This window comes from Ornithorhynchus anatinus, chromosome 13 (genome assembly GCF_004115215.2).
Source record: "Ornithorhynchus anatinus isolate Pmale09 chromosome 13, mOrnAna1.pri.v4, whole genome shotgun sequence".
In the NCBI taxonomy this organism is placed as follows: Eukaryota; Metazoa; Chordata; class Mammalia; order Monotremata; family Ornithorhynchidae; genus Ornithorhynchus; species Ornithorhynchus anatinus.
Genome location: NC_041740.1, coordinates 5150682 through 5170590, shown reverse-complemented (window position 1 = coordinate 5170590; position 19909 = coordinate 5150682). Strand labels below are relative to the sequence as shown.

Sequence of the window (19909 nt, the reverse complement as noted above, 5' to 3'; positions counted from 1 at the left end):
AGTTTCCTCATATGTAAAATGGGGATTCAATACCTGTTCTTTCTCCTACTTAGACTGAGAGTCACACTTGAGACAGGGACTGTGTTTGAACCTGATTGACTTCTTAAATACCCCAGTACTTAGAACAGTGCTTGATACAAAGTAAGCACTTAAATACATAATTACCATGATCATCAATGGTATTTATTGAGAGCTTAGTTATTATTTAATATTGATATTTAAATTATTCATTTAAAAAGTGGGAATTGATTTTCTGTTGTTGAATTTCAATCATTTACCATCCCTTTTCCAGCTCCCCTGCCACTTTCTTTTCTAAAGTATCCCACTGGCTACAGAACATTAATAATGTAGCAGTTTGGAGCCTGCTGAGAAGATTCAGTTAATTGCTGCAAGAACCTCATTCTTGGGGCAGTATTTTGAATTGTTCTAGCAGATTGTTCCACAGGGATCCAGATCAATGAAAGTGACCTGTTTTCTACCTCTCCTTTTCTAAAGAAGCTCCCACTGATCTGATCTCATTTTCATTTTTCAGAACAGGACCTGGAGCAATTGTGTTGTTCTGGTTTTCAGGAGGGTGTGCTGAAATAAGCTGTTTCCAAAGAGCGGCCCTGGCACCACCGTGCCTTTTTTTTTTTGACGGTGTTTAAGTGCTTGCTAGATGCCAGGCACTGTACTAAGCACTGAGGTAGATACAAGCTAACCAAGTTGGACACAGTCTCTGCCCCACATGGGACTCACCACCCATAATCCAATTTTGCAGACGACATAAACTGAAGCACAGAGAAGTTAAGTGACTTGTACAAGGTCACACAAGAGACAAATGGTCGACAAGATTAATTTCTCAAATGGAGGAAAAGTTCCTCCGTGGGATGTGCGATGGAGTCATAATATAGAAAATAGGAAGGCTGGGCTGTAATTTCACCTTGAACTTCCTTGGGGAATTGAATAGTTTGGGAAATGAATTAGTCATTTTCCTTCTCTACCTCAGTTAATCATTCCACCAATGATACTTATTGAGCACTTACTATTTGAGGAACACTAGACTGAACAGTTGGGAGAGTATAATTCAACAGAATTGGCAGACACATTCCCTGCCCACAATGAGTTTACAACCTGGGGGTGGGGGGAGAGGGACAGAGACATTAATAAAAATAAATGATACATATAAAATATAAATAAAACAGATAAAATAAATTTTACATGTATATATTATTTATTTTTCATTAATATCTGTCTATATACTGTGGTGCTGAAGATGGGGTGAATAACAAGTGCCAAAAGGGCACAGATCCATGTGCATACATGATGCAGATGGGAGAGGGAACTGGGGAAGAGAAGGCATCACTGGGGAAGGCCTAAGGTTCTCCATCAGGGAAATGGAAAAATCCCACATGTTGGTCTGGAAGGTTAATATCTCTGAGTCAATCGGTGAGGGGGATTTGTTTTGTCATCTATGAAAAGCACGTTGTGCTACTTCAGAACTGGTTTGTAACAAGGTCCCGTCCACTGGGACAGGATCAGTGAAGCAACTGTGATGTCTCAGTCTGAGGAATGATTGACCTTTAAGCTATTCGTCACCTAAATACACTCCGTTCTGGGGTGGAACTCAAATGGCTAAACAAAACCATTTAGGAGCAATGATGGGGATCGAGTGAGAAATGGGCAACCCACTGAAATGAAAGTTTGTTTTTTATTTGGGGCTGAGGAGGGAGCGCACAAACTGACAGGTGTTTCTGTACTGAGATCTTCAGAATGGCAACAAGTCACTTAGCTGACCGTTTATCTTTTCCAGCGCCTTGCCTCGGGGGGAGCACCTTAACCAGCAATGATAGGAAAATAAAGCGCTGGCGGTGATGCTGAGATGTAAAGAATGACAATGCTTTCTGCCATCGGTCATTTCCTAGAATTAATATCCATTTCAGCTCATTGGAACGCCACCAGAGTCGACTTATTCCACCAATCTCATTACCGAACACGGAGGGTCCTGCAAAATCTACCTTACTATAACACTTACGGATTGCATTTAAAATGCTCACCAATCGAGCTGCTCACAAGCTTTCACTTCTAGGTCAAATTCTCGGCTGCCGATCTGTTTTCTTCGGAAACTTCCGGAGCGGGCAGGATTGTCTAAGGGACCTGGGTCGGGTCGGCCATTCAACCACTGTATTGGGGTGGTGGGTGGGTGGGCCTGCGTTAGCCTCACAACTCCACACAGGGATCGGATGAAGCTTGGAGGACTGCTTCAATCACTTCTGGCAGATTGTAAACTCTTTGAGGGCCAAGTGTGACTTTTACCTCTTCTGTTCTCTCCCAAGTGCTCAGTACTGTGCTACACACACAATAATTCCCAAATCAATACTACTGATTGAGCCTGAGAGGGAGGGTTTCAGCTTAGACCAATTATTTCTTCACAATATAGGCAAAAATTTTCCCAGTGCATCCTCGCTGCAGATTCCCTAGAAAACGATCTGCACTGTTGCTTAGGTGAAATACTGCAACTATCCCTCCTGTTACTACTACGAGTGTTTGTTAAGCTTTTACTAATAATAATAATAATCATGGTATTTGTTAAGCGCTTACTATGTGCAGAGCACTGTTCTAAGCGCTGGGGCGGATACAGGATAATCAGATTGTCCCATGTGGGGCTCACATTTTTGAATCCCCATTTTTGCAGATGAGGTAACTGAGGCCCAGAGAAGTGAAGTGACTTGCCCGAGGTCACACAGCAGACAAGTGGTGGAGCCGGGATTAGAACCCACGACCTCTGCCTCCCAAGCCCGGGCTCTTTCCACTAAGCCACGCTACTATGTGCCAAGCACTCTATTAACCTAGATACGAGGTGAGTCATGGTCACGGTCCTTGCCCCAGATGGAGCTCTCATTCTAAGAGGGAGGGAGAGCAGGTATTGATCCCCCATTTTACAGATGAGGAAACTGAGACCCAGAGATGTTAAATCCACTCAGTCATATTTACTGAGCTCTTAATGTGTGCAGAGCACTGGGCTTGTCCCAAATCACAAAGCAGGCAAGTGGTGGAGTTCAGATAAGGGCCCGGATGCCCTGACTCCTACGTTCGCAGTCTTCTTACCAGGTTAAAATGCTTCTTAAATGCTGGTTCTCTTGGAATTACTGGTCTGGAAATGTACAGTTCAACTAATCCACCCTCCTGCGTTTGGCTGGTCTGCCCTCCCAACTTTTCAAACAGATGAGTAGCTATTTCGTTATTAATATTATTATCATTGTTATGGTATTTGTTAAGTGCTGACCACATGTCAAGAACTGTTATAGGTGCTTGGGTAGATATAAATTAATCAGGTTGGACACAGTCCCTATCTCCCATGGGGTTCGAAGTCTGAGTAGGCGGGGGAACAGAAATGCAATCTCCACTTTACAGTTGAAGAAACTGAAACACAGAGAAGTTAAGTGACTCGCCTGAAGTCCCACAGAAAGCAACTGGCAGAGGTGGGGTTAGGACCAAGGTCCTCTGACTCCCAGGGCCAGTGCTCTTTCCACTAGGCCATGCTTAAAGATCTCCCAAAGAGTGCTCTTTGCTTATTCAAAAGTGATGCCAAGGTGACTCAGTGATGAGGCCTTTCCCCATAGTTCTGCTCTCTCTAGACATCGCTATATGCCATGTTACCATCAAAGGATTCTGAAAGCAGCATGGCAGAGTGGATAGAACCTGGGCCTGGGGGTTTGAAGGTCATGGGTACTAATCCCGGCTACACCTCTTGTCTTCTGTGTGACCTTGGGCAAGTTACTTCACTACTCTGTACCTCACTTACCTCATATGTAAATGGGGATTGAGACTGTGAGCCCCATGTGGGATATGGAGTGTATCCCATCTGATTTGATTGTATCTACCCCTGTGCTTAGTACATTGCCTGGCACATAGTAGATTGTTAACAAATACCATTATTATTATTATTATTATTATCCCCCTTAAGGTCAAGCATCATCCCGCAGTGGTGCTGTTACCCTCACCAAGCTGAATGGAATTTTGAGTGGCCTGGGGGAAAGAGTCTGGGCCCGTGAGTCCGGAGACCTCTCAGCTCTACCACTTAAAGTTGTGTGACCTTAAGCAAGTCACTTAACTGCTCTGTGCTTTAGTTTCTTCATCTGTAAAATGGGGATTAAACACCCGTTCTCCTTCCCTCTTAGACTGAACCCCATTTAAGAAAGGTACTGTGTGCAATCTGATCTATTTTAATGCAAAGCAGACTGTTTGCCATGTAGCAGGTACTTGACAATTGCCACAATTATTACAATTGCTGAATTTTTTTTTAATGGTATTTCTTAACCATTTACTATGTGTCAGGCATTGTTCTTAAGGCTGGGGTACACATGAGGTAATCAGGTTGGACACTGTCCATGTCCCTCATGGAGTTCACAGTCTTAATCCCCATTTTACAGATGAGGTAACTGAGGGACAGAAAGGGGAAGTGACTTTCCCAAGGTCACAGAGCAGACAGGTGATGGAGCCGGGATTAGAACCCAGGTCCTTCTCACTCCCAGGCCCATGATCTATCCATTAGGCCATGCTGCTTCTCCACCGCGCAAGAAATGCCACTCTTACCAAATTGCACCACAAGCAGGCTGCCCATGTTGGAAGAATGTCTCCTAGACTGAAAGCTTTATTATGGGCAGGGAACATGTTTTTATGAATTCTGTAGCACTGTATTTTTCCAAGCGCTGAGTACAGTGCTCTGCACTGCTTTAAGCATTTAATAAATACCATTAATTGATGTTTGGAACCAAATTGAGGCTATTTCTGTTTTTCCCAGTAGAGCAATACAATTGCCTCTCAGTGGACACAAAGTATTTCTGCCCTCCTGGAAATCAACTAGACTCACCCCTTAATTTCCTGGCAAAAACCGTTTCCCAAGAGAGAAGTATTATTCATTGCCACTCAATGCTACGACAGGATTGTGGTTAATCTGGAAAAATATTAGCAACGTCGTAGTGGGCAGCTGTCAGTTGACATGGATTCCGGTAGAGATTCTGACATAGTCAAGTGGTTGGTCAACTCAAGGGGCCATCTTTTCAAGGCCACTGGGAAGATAAGGCGGCCGGCGGGAAGCCAGGACGCAGGTGAAAGACTTCTCTCTTATAGACCACCTTGAACACTGAATCTGTGCTCTGTCCAGCCCTGCACAATAGGGATGGGAACAAAAGGCCTGACAGCCACCCACCACCCACTTCATCGGTGAATATTAATGAGGTCTCACGTAAACAAGCTGCAGGGAAAGAAGACGAGCGGCAATAATATTTCCTTCCAGGTGGCCAACGGCCTGGGCAGATTAGGGGGCGAGCTGTAGCTCCTCAATTAGCCTGGAACAGATTTCCTCCTGTAAAAGTCTCGGGGTCTGTGTTGCGGGGCAGAGTGGGCTTCAGGTTGACATGGCTCAGACGCCATCTTAACTGATCCGCACCGATGCTGAGGAGTCAGCAACAGTTAAGATGGGTCCGAGCCTGGGTTTGGACATTCCCGAGAAAAGTGATCCACACATCCCAAGTAATTAGTCCTGAAGGATGATTTCCCAGGCTCAGGATGTCGGGCTAAATATAGGTGGGGGGGAAAGTTCTCTGAGGCCTATTTACAAACACACCATGTCACACACCACTGCATCCACAAGGTGGCGCCCACGGGCAGCTTGACTTGGCTTTGACATGAAAACCCAGTAAAGTAACTTCGCGCCCTCAGAGAGCAGCAGGAGCCAACTGAGTCTTGGTGGAAGATGATAATAATAATAATGTTGGTATTTGTTAAGCGCTTAGTATGTTCAGAGCACTGTTCTAAGCGCTGGGGGAGATACAGGGTCATCAGGTTGTCCCACGTGAGGCTCACAGTTAATCCCCATTTTACAGATGAGGTAACGGAGGCCCAGAGAAGTGAAGTGACTCGCCCACAGTCACACAGCTGACAAGTGGCAGAGCCGGGAGTCGAACCCATGACCTCTGACTCCAAAGCCCAAGCTCTTTCCACTGAGCCACGCTGCTTCCCGGATGAGGGCAAGAGGGGGAATTAAAAACGATCCCGGGCACTGTGGGTAACAGAAGTCAGCAGTGAAGCCAAGGGCTATCCCTAGACCTACAGCTGTCCCTCAGTACAATGATTAAAATTCAAAATATCACCCTCGGTGCTGTCACCTTCCCACCCAAAGGACAGGTGGATACTGGAAGACACATATGTAGATATATATTCATTCATTCATTCAATAGTATTTATTGAGCGCTTACTATGTGCAGAGCACTGTACTAAGCGCTTGGAATGTACAAATTGGTAACAGATAGCGACAGTCCCTGCCCTTTGACGGGCTTACAGTCTAATCGGGGAAGAACAGTCTAATCGGGGGCGAATATATGCATATATATGCACATATATGCATATATATGTATATATACACACATATATATATGCATATACATGCAATGGGTATGGGAGCATGAGCATATGTGTGCATATGTGTGCATCTTTATATGCTCCTGCTGTACCATACTCTCCAAAGCGCTTAGTTACTGGGCTTTGCACGCAGTAAGCGCTCAATAAATATGATGGATAGACGGGCTGTGTGCTTATGTATCCCTCAGTATAAATGCTTTAAACATTGTCAGAACCTCAGGATGACCTTTGCTGCCGATACCGGAACAACAAAGGGGAAGAAACAGGGGGAGGGTGGACTAGCAACACACTGCCGGAACTCAAATTCCAGAATTTATAACCATCTGCCTGGATCGGCAGGGATGGAAAGACGACCGTGTGGAGATTCCTCAGGGATTGTCACTTTCTTGTTTACATCCCCTCAGCTGTGGAAGTCACACACACAAGCAAACACGCACACACACACGGCTGTGCAGCTTCTGGGTCCCGAGGGAAGAGGCGGCAGTACGCGCTGTCCCGTTCGGCATTCGGAGTGAAGGAGGAATTCTCTAAACACTGTCGTGGTGGCATTTAAGTCATCATTTCGAGGGCCGCCTCTCCTACTCCCAGAGGCTGCCCCTGGAGGGCTGATTCTAGCCGTGGGCTCGGGTGGGGCTGGAAGGACCTCTGCCACCTAGCAAATCACCATTAGCTAATATGCTTCTTGCTCTCCTGAGGCCAAGAAGCCTCCATCAAAGGAGAGAAACCCCCCTCCTTCCAGGCTGGCCTGCTTCCCACCGCAGCCTCCTGCTACATCGTTGGAGACCGGGCTTCTCTATAATACTGATATTATGGTATCTGTCAAGCGCTTGCTCTGTGCTAATCACTACACTAGACTCTGGAGTAGAAACAAGATGATCAGGTTGGACACCGTCCCTCTCCCACATGGGGCCACACTTTGAGTAGGAGGGAGAGCGGGTACTGAATTCCCCATTTTACAGATGTAGAAACAGAGGCATAAGTTAAGTGGCTTGTTCTAGGACACACAGGTGACAAGTGACCTACGACCTTCAAGCATTTGCTTTTTCTTCCCTGTTTGTGCAGTCATTGGGAAACCTATTAAAGCTGATTTTTTAAAAATGGCATGTGTTAAGCACTTACTAGGTGTCACTCACTGTACTATGTGCTGGGGTAGATACAAACTAACCATTTTGGACACCGTCCATGTCCCACATGGGGCTCCCTGTGAGACATTTTACAGATCTCCATCAGTTCTTCCCTCTGCCCGGGAAGACACAGCTTTAGTGCGTTAAGCCAGGCAGGCTCCCACTGCTTGTGCTCTCTTCTGCGTGGAGGCAAATGAATAGTTACTGCCGTCTCCCAGGAAAATGTTATCTTTAGATTTTGCGTCTTATTGATGACTCCCCAGGAGAGTCCTTACAATTTCTCTCATAATGTATGGCCAAAACCATTAAATTTCTCCTCATCCTACTCTGTTTAGGATACTCTTAGGATTTACAAAAATGTCGTTATAAAATGGAATAAAGAATCTACACCCTCTAATAAACTAGTCCTCTCAGAATGGACGATAAACCTCCAAGCAATGATATTCATAGTGGCCACGACCTGAGGAGATGCCCAGAGCGTTTTTCTAAAATGTCGGTGGAACACATTTCTCCACTCCTCAAAACCTCCAACCACTACCTATTCATCACAGCATCCAGAAGAAATGCCTAACCACTGGCTTCAAGGAATTCCATCAGCTCGCTCCTTATCAGCTCTCTTCTTTCAGCAAACCCCAGCTCACACTCTTTATTCATCCAACTCATTCTCAACTCCCACACCTCCGTCCCCTTGAGCACATCCTTTTTTCACTGTCTGACATTTCTTCCCCTTTCAAAACCACCCAACCTTCATTCTTCCAATCTTTAAAGGCAGAATCATCCCATGATTAACTTTCTTTTCACCAAGTCAAGGGTCTCAACTATAAACTCAGTATTTATATGCTTACAACCTCTCTTAGCATTTTCGTACTTTTCAGTTTACGTATTATTTAAGCACTTAGGTCACATATCTATTTTTCCATTCTCTTTTTCCTTCGGCCCGTAAATGATTTTGGGTCAGTGTCTACCATTAGACTGTAAACTCTCTGAGGGCAGGGTTTGTGTCTTTCATCTTTGTTACCCAGTCCCAAGCCCTTGTTTTGGAGAGCTGCATGCTGCAGGTAGCCCCATCAACACATTTTATTTTTTTTTGGTATTTGTAAAATGCTTACTATGTGCCGGGCTCTAAGCGCTGGGGTAGATACAAGTTAATCGGATTGGATTCAGTCCATGTCCCACATGGGGCTCACAGTCGTAATTCCCATTTTACAGATGAGGTAACTGAAGCCCAGAGAAGACAAGTGACTTATCCAAGGCTACACAGCAGACAAATGGAGGAGCCGGGAGTAGAACCCAGGTCCTTCTGACTCTTAGGCCATACTGTGGATTGACTGAAGCCCCCAACCCAGCTGTGGAGGTGGGGACTCTTTAACCATGTCCCCTTTGTCCCACAGACCATGACCACAGGTCTTTACGTAACACCCACAGAGGGCATACAGTATATACAGCCTTGTGCTGTGCCCCTCCACCCCATCTCTGCATGCCCCATGCTCATTTTCTAGGTCCTTGAATTGCACCGAATACTTCTGTTACAAAGGAAACATAGGAAATATCTTACCCGAAAGGAATTTTGCTCAGGACGTAGTATCCAGTATAGGAGTGTCGATAGACCTGTAAGACAAACACACACACACAAAAAATTCCGTATAACAATGTGAGCACGTAATACAGACAGATCCCTCATCACAGACATTTCCAGCAGGCGAGTGGGCATTCAGAGGTTAATCAGGAATTCAGAAGGCAGATTTGCATCAGATACCAATTTAGTTAACATGTTTGTTGTCGTTTCATTGGTGGCATGCGGCGTAGAGGGCATCGAGGCGCGATGTGCAATTGCCATAGCTACCGGGCTTCTGATTAAATTAGGGGCACGTGTCCCCAGCCGGGGCTAAATATAGAACTGTTATTAATGAGGACACCTAGGTCACCTGGGCCCAGCCGGGACTGGCTTCTGCTAGACTCAACAGGCTAAGCATACACACTTCCCACTTTATTCCATCAGTCAATCAATCAATGGTATTTATTGAGTGCTTCCTGTGTGCAGAGAGCACTTGGGAGTGCAACAGAGTTGGTAGACCCAATCCCTGCCCACAATACTCTATAAAATCAGTCTCATTGCCATTCCCTCGACCTCACTGGCCCACCTCACCCTGTCCTGAGGCCAAGGAGAGTGAAACTGGTCCTGCAATGCCAACTAGTGCTGGCATGGCTCTCTTGGTGCCATGCTGTTTTTCCCCCACTCAGGTGATGATAATAAAGCCGTTCCTAGTGGATCTGCCCAGAGAGCCACTGGATACTCACCCCCCACCGGCAGCACTAAAACACATTACAGAGAGGGGTAGTGTGGAAAGATCATGGTCCCGGGAGTCTGAGGATGTGGGTTCTAATCCCGACTCCACTACTAGTCTGCTGTATGACTCTGGGCAAGTCACTTCCCTTCTCTGTGCTTCATCTGTAAAATGGGGATTAAGACTTTTAGTCTCATGTGGGACAGGGACTGTGTCTAGCTTGATTACCTTGCATCTACCTCAGGGCCTAGAATAGTGCTTGGCACATAGTAAGCACTGAACAAATACCACAATAATTATTATTATAGGTGGTAAGAGTGTTTGCCTCCCCTTGCTAGATTATCATATCAGACCCAATCCCTGACCTACATGAGGCTCCCAATCTAAGGGGGAGAAGTAACAGCCTTTAATTCCCCCTTATACAGAGGAGAAAACTGAGGCCCGGAAAAGCCAAGTGAATTGCCCAAGGTCCCACAGCAGTCTAGTGGTAGAGCTGGGATTAGACCCCTGGTCTCTTTCAGTCCTGGGCCATCATCCTTCTACACTATCATCCGATTGATGAAAGTGATGAAATACGATGTCACTGGCTGACATATCAGAGGAATCAAATGACAGTTTGAGGGGTGAGATTTTTCCTTTTTTCACCATGAACATTTTTCCTTTCTTCACCAAGACAACCAACCCTCCCGCCTCCATGTAACTGGCTCCTTGCTTTAGTGCCCCAAAGGCTGGCAGCGGGACAAAGGAGAGGAGGGGGCGGCTAGCTGGCGGTGTATCAGGCTGTCATCAGGCTGCATTTCTCTATAGTCTACACTTGGTTCTCGATTCATGGGGCAGAAGTCCATCTACCGTATTTATTGAGCACTTATTGTGTGCAGAGCACCGTACTAAGTGCTTGGGAGAGTACAATATAACAGAATTGGTAGACATGGTCCCTGCCCATAAATTTAGAGGTCATTTTCCTCTGGATGATTAGACCCTTTCCCAATCCCACAGGGGGAAAATTTCAGGGCACAAATCACTCCATTTCGGGTTTTACCCAATTTGAACATATTCTCTCTGGCCACTCCCTGTTGTGGTGACTGTATTCCAATTAGTGGGGGTGGGGATGTTTTTGTCAGTTGGAGGGAGAGAATTCCAGATAGCCTCATGCCCTCAGTCTATCAACCATATTCACTGAGTGCTTACTGTGTGCAGAGAGCTGTACTAAGTGCTTGGGGGACTACAACATAACAGAGTTGGAAGACACATTCCCCTACCTCCAATGAGCTTACGGTCTAGATTCTAAAGTCCACAAGTCTGAGGAGGCATAAATAAAGTGACCGTTTCAAGTGGCTGCCACGCGGCTCTGATGGGAGCCTGTTGGGCTACAGAGGGTGAGGTGAGAAAGCCGCTCTAGAGAAGAGAGTGAGGGTGGGATGCTCGTTCTAGCTTCCCCGCCACCACCCGGATGGAGCCGAACCACGAGACACTCCTGCAGCAGAGCAGAAATGAGGCCGGGGGCCGGGGCAGGAGTTTGCCTGGGAAAGAAAGTTGGAGGAGGATTCTTTTTTCTGCACAGCGCCTGGTCCAGAGTCACCGTCTGGGTCCAAGTCCAGTGGGAAAGTGATTGGGGGGGGAAGGGGTTGAAGAGACTTTCTCAGGTCCCAACAAAGGGGGTCTGACCCTTTGGCCTCCCCAAACATTTCCTTTCTGCCTTCACACGTGGTCCCTAGTTCATTGTGGGCAGGGAATGTGTCCGTTTATTGTTATACTGTACTCTCCCAAGTGCTTAGTACAGTACTCTGCACACAGTAAGCACTCGGTAAATAAGAACGACTGAGTGCCTTCAAGAGCTTATTCTGTGCCAAGCCCTTTACTAAGCACAGGGGTAGATGCATGCTAATCAGGTTGGACACAGTCTTTGTCCCACATGAGGGTCACAGTCAAAGTAGGAGGGAGGAGGGTTTAATTCCCTTTTTACAGAGGAGGAAACCGAGGCACAGAGAAGTGAAGTGACTTGCCCAGAGTTACAAAGCAGACAAGTGGCAGAGCTGGGCCAGAACCCAAGTCTTCTGAGTCTCTGCCTGTGCTCTTTCCACTAGGCCACCCTGCTTCCCATTATTGGACTTCATTCAGTGCATGAAGAATAACAGTGACTACTATTACTGCCACCTTTCCACAAGAACACTGCACCAAGCTGGCTCACCTTGCCAATGACACCCCTTACGTGCTGCCAAGGGCCCCCCAACTCTGCCCAGTGGAGCTCCAGTTCTTGGTTTGCCCATAATCCAGGGTGGGGAAGGCTACAATCAGCACTGGATTTCCAAACTCCTACACCACACTGCTGTTGTTCTGGGCTTAGAGGAAGATCTAACACCCATTACTTTATGATTCAACTTTATTTAAAGACCCCAGTAAATTATTCTGGGTTCAGCAAGCCTATCTAAACCTCCTAGAGCTGGAACTACCGAGGAAGGGAAAACAAAATTATGAGATCAGCTCGGAAGCCAGGAAGGGAAATGGCAGGAAAGGGGGACAGGGGAATTGAGGCTGATCTATTTTCCAATACTGTGTCTGCCCTGTCAAGCAAACAATTTGTTTGAATAGATGGGAAATGTAATCAGATCGCCGGGAAAATTGAATCACTAATTAGAAAGATTCAGACTCAAAATAGGGGGGGAAATCAGAAGGCCCCGGATCAGATAATGACCTCCGTGGAGACCGCCGAGTCTGCGGCCAACCGTGAACTAGTCAGATGATCGGGCGGTTCTGGAAATCAAAGTAGACGTGGGGCCTAGTGGGCTGGGATGCCCGTCAGCAGGCCGTATCAAAAATGGGGGAAGGCCAAGGAGGGTTGGACATCATTGTTTTTGGATCCCAATTAAAGGTTAATAGGAAATCCAGGGCCAGGTCTTCTTTCCTTGCATGCTTGCAACACAGAATAAAAGCCTTTTGTAGTTCACAAAGGAAATCTCTTTTGGAAATGCACCCAATCCAAAACTCTCAGTTATGCCATTTGTTAGTCAAACAATAATCAGAATCAGAAGTTAACCAGATTCTTCAGTGCCCAAACTCATCACTAGGCATAAATATGGCATCTTAGGAAACAAGTTATACTTTTAGACGCTAAAGTCCAGCGTTCTTCCACCCTGCCGGCTGATGATACATTCCTTGATCTCACTGTGTACTCCTTCTAAGAATGGAAGGACTTATGGGGAAAAAAACCCTCAATTAAATCCAATTGGCTTTTTGGAGGACAGCCATTCAAAAGCAAATGAGAAACATAGAATGCAATTTACTTCAGCAAAATTACTGATGAAACCCCAAACAAAATTTTAATCAAGGCCAACTATTTAGTGTAGAAGTAGATGGCAACTGGGCATCTTTATCATTGTTATTATTACTGTATTTGTAAGAACTTACTATGTGTCAAACACTCTTTTAAGCATTTGGGTACATGCAGGTTGGAAACAGTCCTTCACCCACATGGGGTTCACAGGCTAAGTAGCAAGGAGAACTGGAATTGAATTCCCATTTTTAAAGAATTATTATACTCTCTCAGAGGTGGGGGTGAGAGATGAACCAGGGGATTGGACTGTTGTTCTTATTCTTAATAATAATAATAATAATGGTATTTGTTAAGCACTTACTATGCCTCGTGAAGGAGCTGGTACAAAGCTGTCAGTAAAGCTGGCTTGGCCACATTACTGAGAGAATGAATGAGAACAAGGACTTTGTAACTCAGTGGGTCATACTTCTGAACTTGGTAAAATTCAGGCAGGTTTCAGTTCCCTGCCACATGGAACAATCTGAGAAAACACCACCCTCCTTCTCCAGTCCATTTTTTCTGCTGCTGCTTAGTGGACAGAGCATGAACCTAGGAGTCAATAGGACCTACATTCTAATTCTGGCTCTGTCATATATCTGCTGTGTGACCTTGGGCAAGTCACTTAACTTCTCTGGGCCTCAGTTTCCTCATGTATAAAATGGGGATTAAGAGTGTAAACCCCATGTGGGGCAGGGACTGTGTTCAACCTAAGTTGTTTCTATCCCAGCACTTAGAACAGCACTTGGCACACAGTAAGTACTAACAAGTACCATTATTATTATAACTTTTCAGAGCACTTATATACACAGAGTTCATACTCTGACTCAACTACATATCTCCTACTTCCCAGCTGTAATTTATTTCTGGGTCAGGCTTTCCCACTTGACTGTAAACTCCTCGAGGGCCCAAAACATGCCCCCTAATTCTTTTGTACTCACCTAAGCCCTTAACACAGTAGTCTGCACATAACAGGTGATTAATGAAAATTCTCTGAGTGATTGGTTGTTATTTTGTTATAGTATACTCTCCTCAATGCTTTGTTCAGTGCTTTACACATGGTAAGTGTTCAGTAAATACTATTGATTGGTTGGTACGAGCTTAACTACTTGCTGAAAAGCCAGAGCTCAACAAGGTAAGCTCTACGATTTCTCATTCATCTATCACTATGCTGAACAGCACTTATGTACATATCTCTAATTTAATTTCTTTCATTTATCTTCCCCTCTAGACCGTAAGCTCACTGTGGTCACGGAAGGTGTCTACCAACTGTTTATATTGTTCTCTTCCAAGTTCCTAGGACAGAGATCTGAAAACAGCAAGCACTCAATAAATACTATTGATTGATGCTGTCAGAGAGACCAGGCAGTGGTAGGCTAATCCTGTGGCCATTTGGGCCCTGAGGGTTAGCCACCATGGTAGGCAGCCGAGTGTCATTCTAACTCCCTCCGGCCCCCGAGCTGCCCACAATCCTGGGAGCTCTGCCTTGTCTGGTCCACCTCGAGGAGCAGGGCATCATCGGTATTCACCCAGCACGTACAGCAGAGAAAAGCTCACCTTTCCTCATTGCCCTTCATTAAAACGACTGAGTGAAGCTCTACTTTTGCTTTAGGCTGCAAGAAACGAATGGCGACTGGAGATAGTTGGCAGCAGAACCAATATATTATTGAGATTTGGGCATGAAAGGGCAGGCATGAAGAGTAAATTTACTTTACGAATTTATGCCACTGGAGGATGATTTTGGTTTTTTCAGCGAGTTTTGCTTTGGAGGCTTCCTCCTTAATCTAAGGGACTTTATTAGCAGGACCCATGTCATGGGACAATGGAGGGGAAAAAAAAATACTTGAGCATGTGCAGTGACCCAGCAAGGTTACCACAGACCCTGGGACAAAGGAGAGTCTCTTGTTTAATTTTGCACCCAGGGCTACCGTGACGGCTTTGCTGCTCTACCATATGATGCCTACATCTCTGGGGTCATTGCTTACTCGTGTGACTCCCCCGCAGAGGGGACAGCAGGACTCAGGTGAACAAAACCGCAGTGTAGGAAAGAACCAGCAGGGCCTAGTGGATAGAGTATGGGCCTGGGAATCAAAAGCGGGTCCTCACTGATCCATGGAAATGTCATTCACTCAATCGTACTAACTGCTTGTCCCAGTGCTAACTCTGGTATGAAGTGCTTAGCACTACACTAAGCACTGGGGTAGATACAAGATAATCAAGGGGCTCTCAGCCTAAGAGGGAGGGTGAGCCGGGTATTTTGAATCCCGATTTTACAGATGAGAAGTCTGCGGCCCAAAGAATTGATCAATGGTATTTACTGAGCACTTACTGTGTGCAGAGCACTGTACTAAGTGCTTGGGAGAGCACAATACAATAGAGTTGGTTAGGCACATTCCCTGCCCACAGTGAGCTGACTGTCCTAAGGGCTTGGGAGATTACAATATAATGGTCTACCTGGATCTGGGAAGATGCTTCCAACCTGCTGAATAGCAAAGAGCTTTGGCTCAAACATCATGACTTTTGAGTATTATGATGACATTTCCTTAAGTGATTAACAAATACCATAATAATAATAATAATCATTATTATTTACTTAGCAACTATACTACATGTGAGGAGCTGGGTAGATACAAGATGATCAGCTTGGACATGACTGCTGTCCTGCATGGGGTTTACAGTTGAAGAGGTGGGGAAGAGCTGGTAGTTTACCCCTATTTCACAGGAGAGGGCACTGAGGCACAGAGAGGTTAAGAGCCTTGACCAAGGCCAGTTTCAGGGCTGGAGCTAGAACCTGGGTGTCAGAGTCCCAGATAAATGCTTAAATATGCAATACATACAAGTTTCATATTTTCAGTGAGTCCAGTTTTTTTATTTGATTTTATGGTATTTGTTAAGCGCTTACTAAGGCACTGTACCAAGTGCTGGGGTAGATACAAGGTTGGACACAGTCTCTGACCCACATGGGGCTCACATTTTAATCCCCATTTTACAGATGAGGTAATGGAGGCCCAGAAAAGTGAAGCAAATTGTCCCAGGTCACACAGGAGACAAGTGGGTGGAACCGGGATTAAAACCCAGGTCCTTCTGACTTCCAGGCCTGTGCTCTATCCACTAGGCCTTGCTGCTTCTACATGAAGTTACATGAGACACCCTGAAATTTCTTCCAGGGGGCATCCTTTTGATCTAAAGGTAGGGGCAGAGGGTCAATCTGGCTCATACTCCAACAAAGAAACGCCCCATATAAGCTCCCACTCATTAAGGAGGCAGTCAGAGGACCACCTACAGTCTCTGTTCCCCCTTCTCTAATGGGACGGAGACATTTGGCAGCACTTGGCTGGAGTTCCTTTTGGCTGCTTCCAGGGGAGATCCGCCGCTGTATATCTATCAGGGAGTCACTATAATCTATTTGTAATGCTGTTAATTTCACGCACCAATGTTCTGTTGTAGGAGTCGGTGACATGGGAGACGAACGATCTGAGGGGGGGCTGGCAGTAGGAAGCTGTGCTACGGCAGACCCTCCCTCTAGAGGGTCTTTAAACATCCCCAGAGCTTCATTCCACAGCCGGGGTAGTTTAACCCTTTTTTGGGGAAACACACCATCCCACAGAGAATCTTTGTACGTGCAGTGTTGGTGAGGGGCCGGGGCAGGGGACTGAGGGTCATGAGATCAATCTTTTCAGGGACATACCACACGTGTAAACCTTATCTTCAAACACAATGGGTGTTCAGCATAGAACACAGGAGCTCTCTCATTTCCGTCAGAACTACTTACACCTACTGTGCTCAGAGCACTGGATTAAGCAGTACTAAGCATTCTCACTTAGAAAAGTAGCGTGCCCTAGTGGATAAGGTTTAGGCCTGGGAGTCAGATGGATCTGGGTTCTAATTCTGGCTCTGCCGCTTGTCTATGTAACCATGGGCAGGTCATTTAATTTCTCTGGGCCTCAGTTACCTCATCTGTGAAACTGATTAAGGCTGTGAGGACCATGTGGGACATGGAATGTGGTTCAACTTGATTAGCCTGCTTCTACCTCAGGACTTTCATTTATTCATTCAATTGCATTTATTGAGCGCTTACAGCTCACAGTCTAGAGAGGGAGAGAGACATTAATATACATAAATAAATATATTACAGATATATGCATATGTGCTGTGGGGATGGGAGGAGGGATAAATGAAGGGAGCAAGTCAGGGCAATGCAAAGGGAATGGGCGAAGAGGAGAGGAGGGGTTAGTCAGGGATGGCTTCTTGGTAGAAATGTGCCTTCAATAAGGCTGTGAAGTGGGTAGATCAATTATCTGTCTGATAAGAGGAAGGAAGGGCATTCCAGGCCAGAGGTAGGATGTGGGCAAGAGGCTGGCAGTGAGATAAGACGAGATCGTGGTACAGTGAGAAGGTTAGTATTAGAACAGTGCCTGGCATATAGTAAGTGCTTAATAAATGCCATAAAAAAAGAATATGGATATAATACATTAACACTTTTCATAGTTTTTTTTGTATTTTCGGGAGAGCCATGTGAGAGCTGCTTTGGTTAATGATTCATCAGTCACTTTCAGAGTGCCCTCAGTTCAGACTGTAAGCTCCTTGAGAGCTGGAAATGGGTCTTCTTTCTGTTATACTCTCCCAAGCACTCAGCGCTGGGCTATGCACACAGTAAGCCCTCAATAAATATCACTGATGGACGGAAACAGGGTAGACTTAACAGCCCCAAGCAGAGAACCCTCCTCGAGCTGTCCGGTGGATTAAACTCTGATAGAAATAGCTCAGGAAAATCACCCTACTCCTGTTACTCACTGGAAACTTGAAGTTTCTGCATCAAATACTGGTCATCTCTCATGTGCGCGCTCTCAGACACACACTTATTTTGACTCCAAGGAGATGCCATTGATCGTGAAATTCAACTCTGTGTATGTGGGCAAGTGAAAAGACCAATGCGGGGACCAGTGCCTGGGCCACACAAAGCACATTCGATGGTTGTCCCTTGTGCGGTCATGTTGGTCACACACCCTCAGAGGCTTCCTATTTAGGGACTATATGGGGTGTGGGTTGCTCCTTCTTAGCTGCTGTCAGCATTCTGCCCAGGTGTCACTGAGCATTTTATCCTCATTTTACAGAGGAGAAAACTGAAGGATGGAGAAATTAAGTGACTAACCCAAGGTCACCCAGCAGGCCAGTGGGCTGGAATTGGCACCTGGGTTTCGTCTCCAATTCAGGTCTCTCCCTTCTAGGCTATTCTGCCTCCTTTGAGGATATCATGGTTTTTTGCTAGTAATAAGCAGCTGTAGGAGAAAAAGTCTCTTCTTTTTTTAAACACTTCAACACTGGATGAGGGAGTTCGCGCAAGGTGTTTTTGACATATGAAGAAACCACGAGAGAGAGAGACTAGGGAGCTAGTTATTTTTAGCTGAGTAATGAAGCACACTAAATTGAAGAATTCCCTACCTCAATTTTTTAAGCATTCCTCTTCCTTTTCTACCTAAATTATGATCTCACCCATAAAATTAGCTTCTTTTGGTTTCCTGACATTTGCTAATTTCTATGAGGGATGACAGGAGTCACCTTTTGTCATGTAAATTCATCTTGTGCTCTTCTTCTAAACCTCACCACAGCGAATACTGGAGAAAGACTAAACTCTATAAAAATGGCTGGCTGTTGTACTGCTCCTGGACCGAAGAAGACTCCTAATGACCCAAAAGACCATTTGACCAAAGTGGAGACATTTAAGGAAACACTCGGTGGGAAGTCACATGGCCTACTGGAAAGCGCACGGCCCTGGGAGTCAGAGGATTTGGGTTCTAATTCCAGTTTTGCCACTTGTCTGCTGTGTGACCTTGGGCAAGTCACTTCACTTCCTCTATGCCTCAGTTCTCTCTTCTGTAAACTGGGGATTAAGACAGTGAGCCCCACGTAGGACATGGACCGTGTCCAACCTGATTAACGTGTATCTACCCCACTGCTTAATACAGTGCCTGACACAAAGGATTTAATAAATACCAATAAAAAAAAAACCCAAAAAACTCTTCCACCCCTTCCTGTTCCCACCTCTGCCACACTGCAGCACAGTGTGACACAAACACAGTCGAGGAATGAGGAGGATTGAAGGGTGCATGGATGCCCCAGCAGAGAGGCAGGTAGGAGGTCCACTTTTTCCCATGAGCCCCCAGGGTGGTTTCTGGGACATCAAAATGTCTCCATCAGGGTCTTCCAGACCTTAACTTCCCGTGACTCCCCTATCCTCCCCATGTCATTCTTTATCACTTCAAATGACAAACAGAGGGAGGGATATCCCTGATGCTAAAGAAACTTTTTTCTGTGATAACGAGGAGAGGAGAGGGAAGGTTGAAGTGGGGCAAAGGGGGGGGAGCAGGGAAGGAAGAGTGGTAATGGAGCAGGAGGGAATAATTGATAGGAGTAGCCATGTTTGGGAGGGAGAGAGGAACAAAATGCTGATTCCTAAGGAAGTCAGATCAAACAAGCTACACTTCCACATGTCTGCTGTACATTCATGTTTTCTGTAAGGCCAGGAAAATGCTGGAGAAATCAATAAACCTTCAGCTACCGGGATTCAAGACCAAAAGTAAAACCTTCCTGATAAGGGGAAAGGTCAGATGTGGGGAGCAGGGAAGAGGACAAAGGAAACTTGGGCTAGTGGATAAAGCACAGGCTTAGGAGTCAGAAGGACCTGGGTTTTAATCCCAGCTCTGTCACTTGTCTGCTGTGTGACCTCAGTCAAGTCACTTTACTTCTCTGTGCTTCAGTTACCTCATCTGTAAAATGGGGATTAAGACTGT

General features: G+C 45.7%; 1 protein-coding gene across 5 annotated transcripts in view; it reads right to left on the bottom strand.

The window, feature by feature from the left end:
* DPP6 (dipeptidyl peptidase like 6) overlaps positions 1 to 19909 on the bottom strand; it is a 618762-nt gene that overhangs the window by 110683 nt on the left and 488170 nt on the right. For all 5 annotated transcript variants that reach the window (XM_029077439.2, XM_029077436.2, XM_029077438.2 and 2 more), the window contains one exon: positions 9082 to 9134. In XM_029077439.2, coding sequence (XP_028933272.1) covers positions 9082 to 9134 — 53 coding nt within the window. The remainder of the gene's footprint in view (positions 1 to 9081; positions 9135 to 19909) is intronic.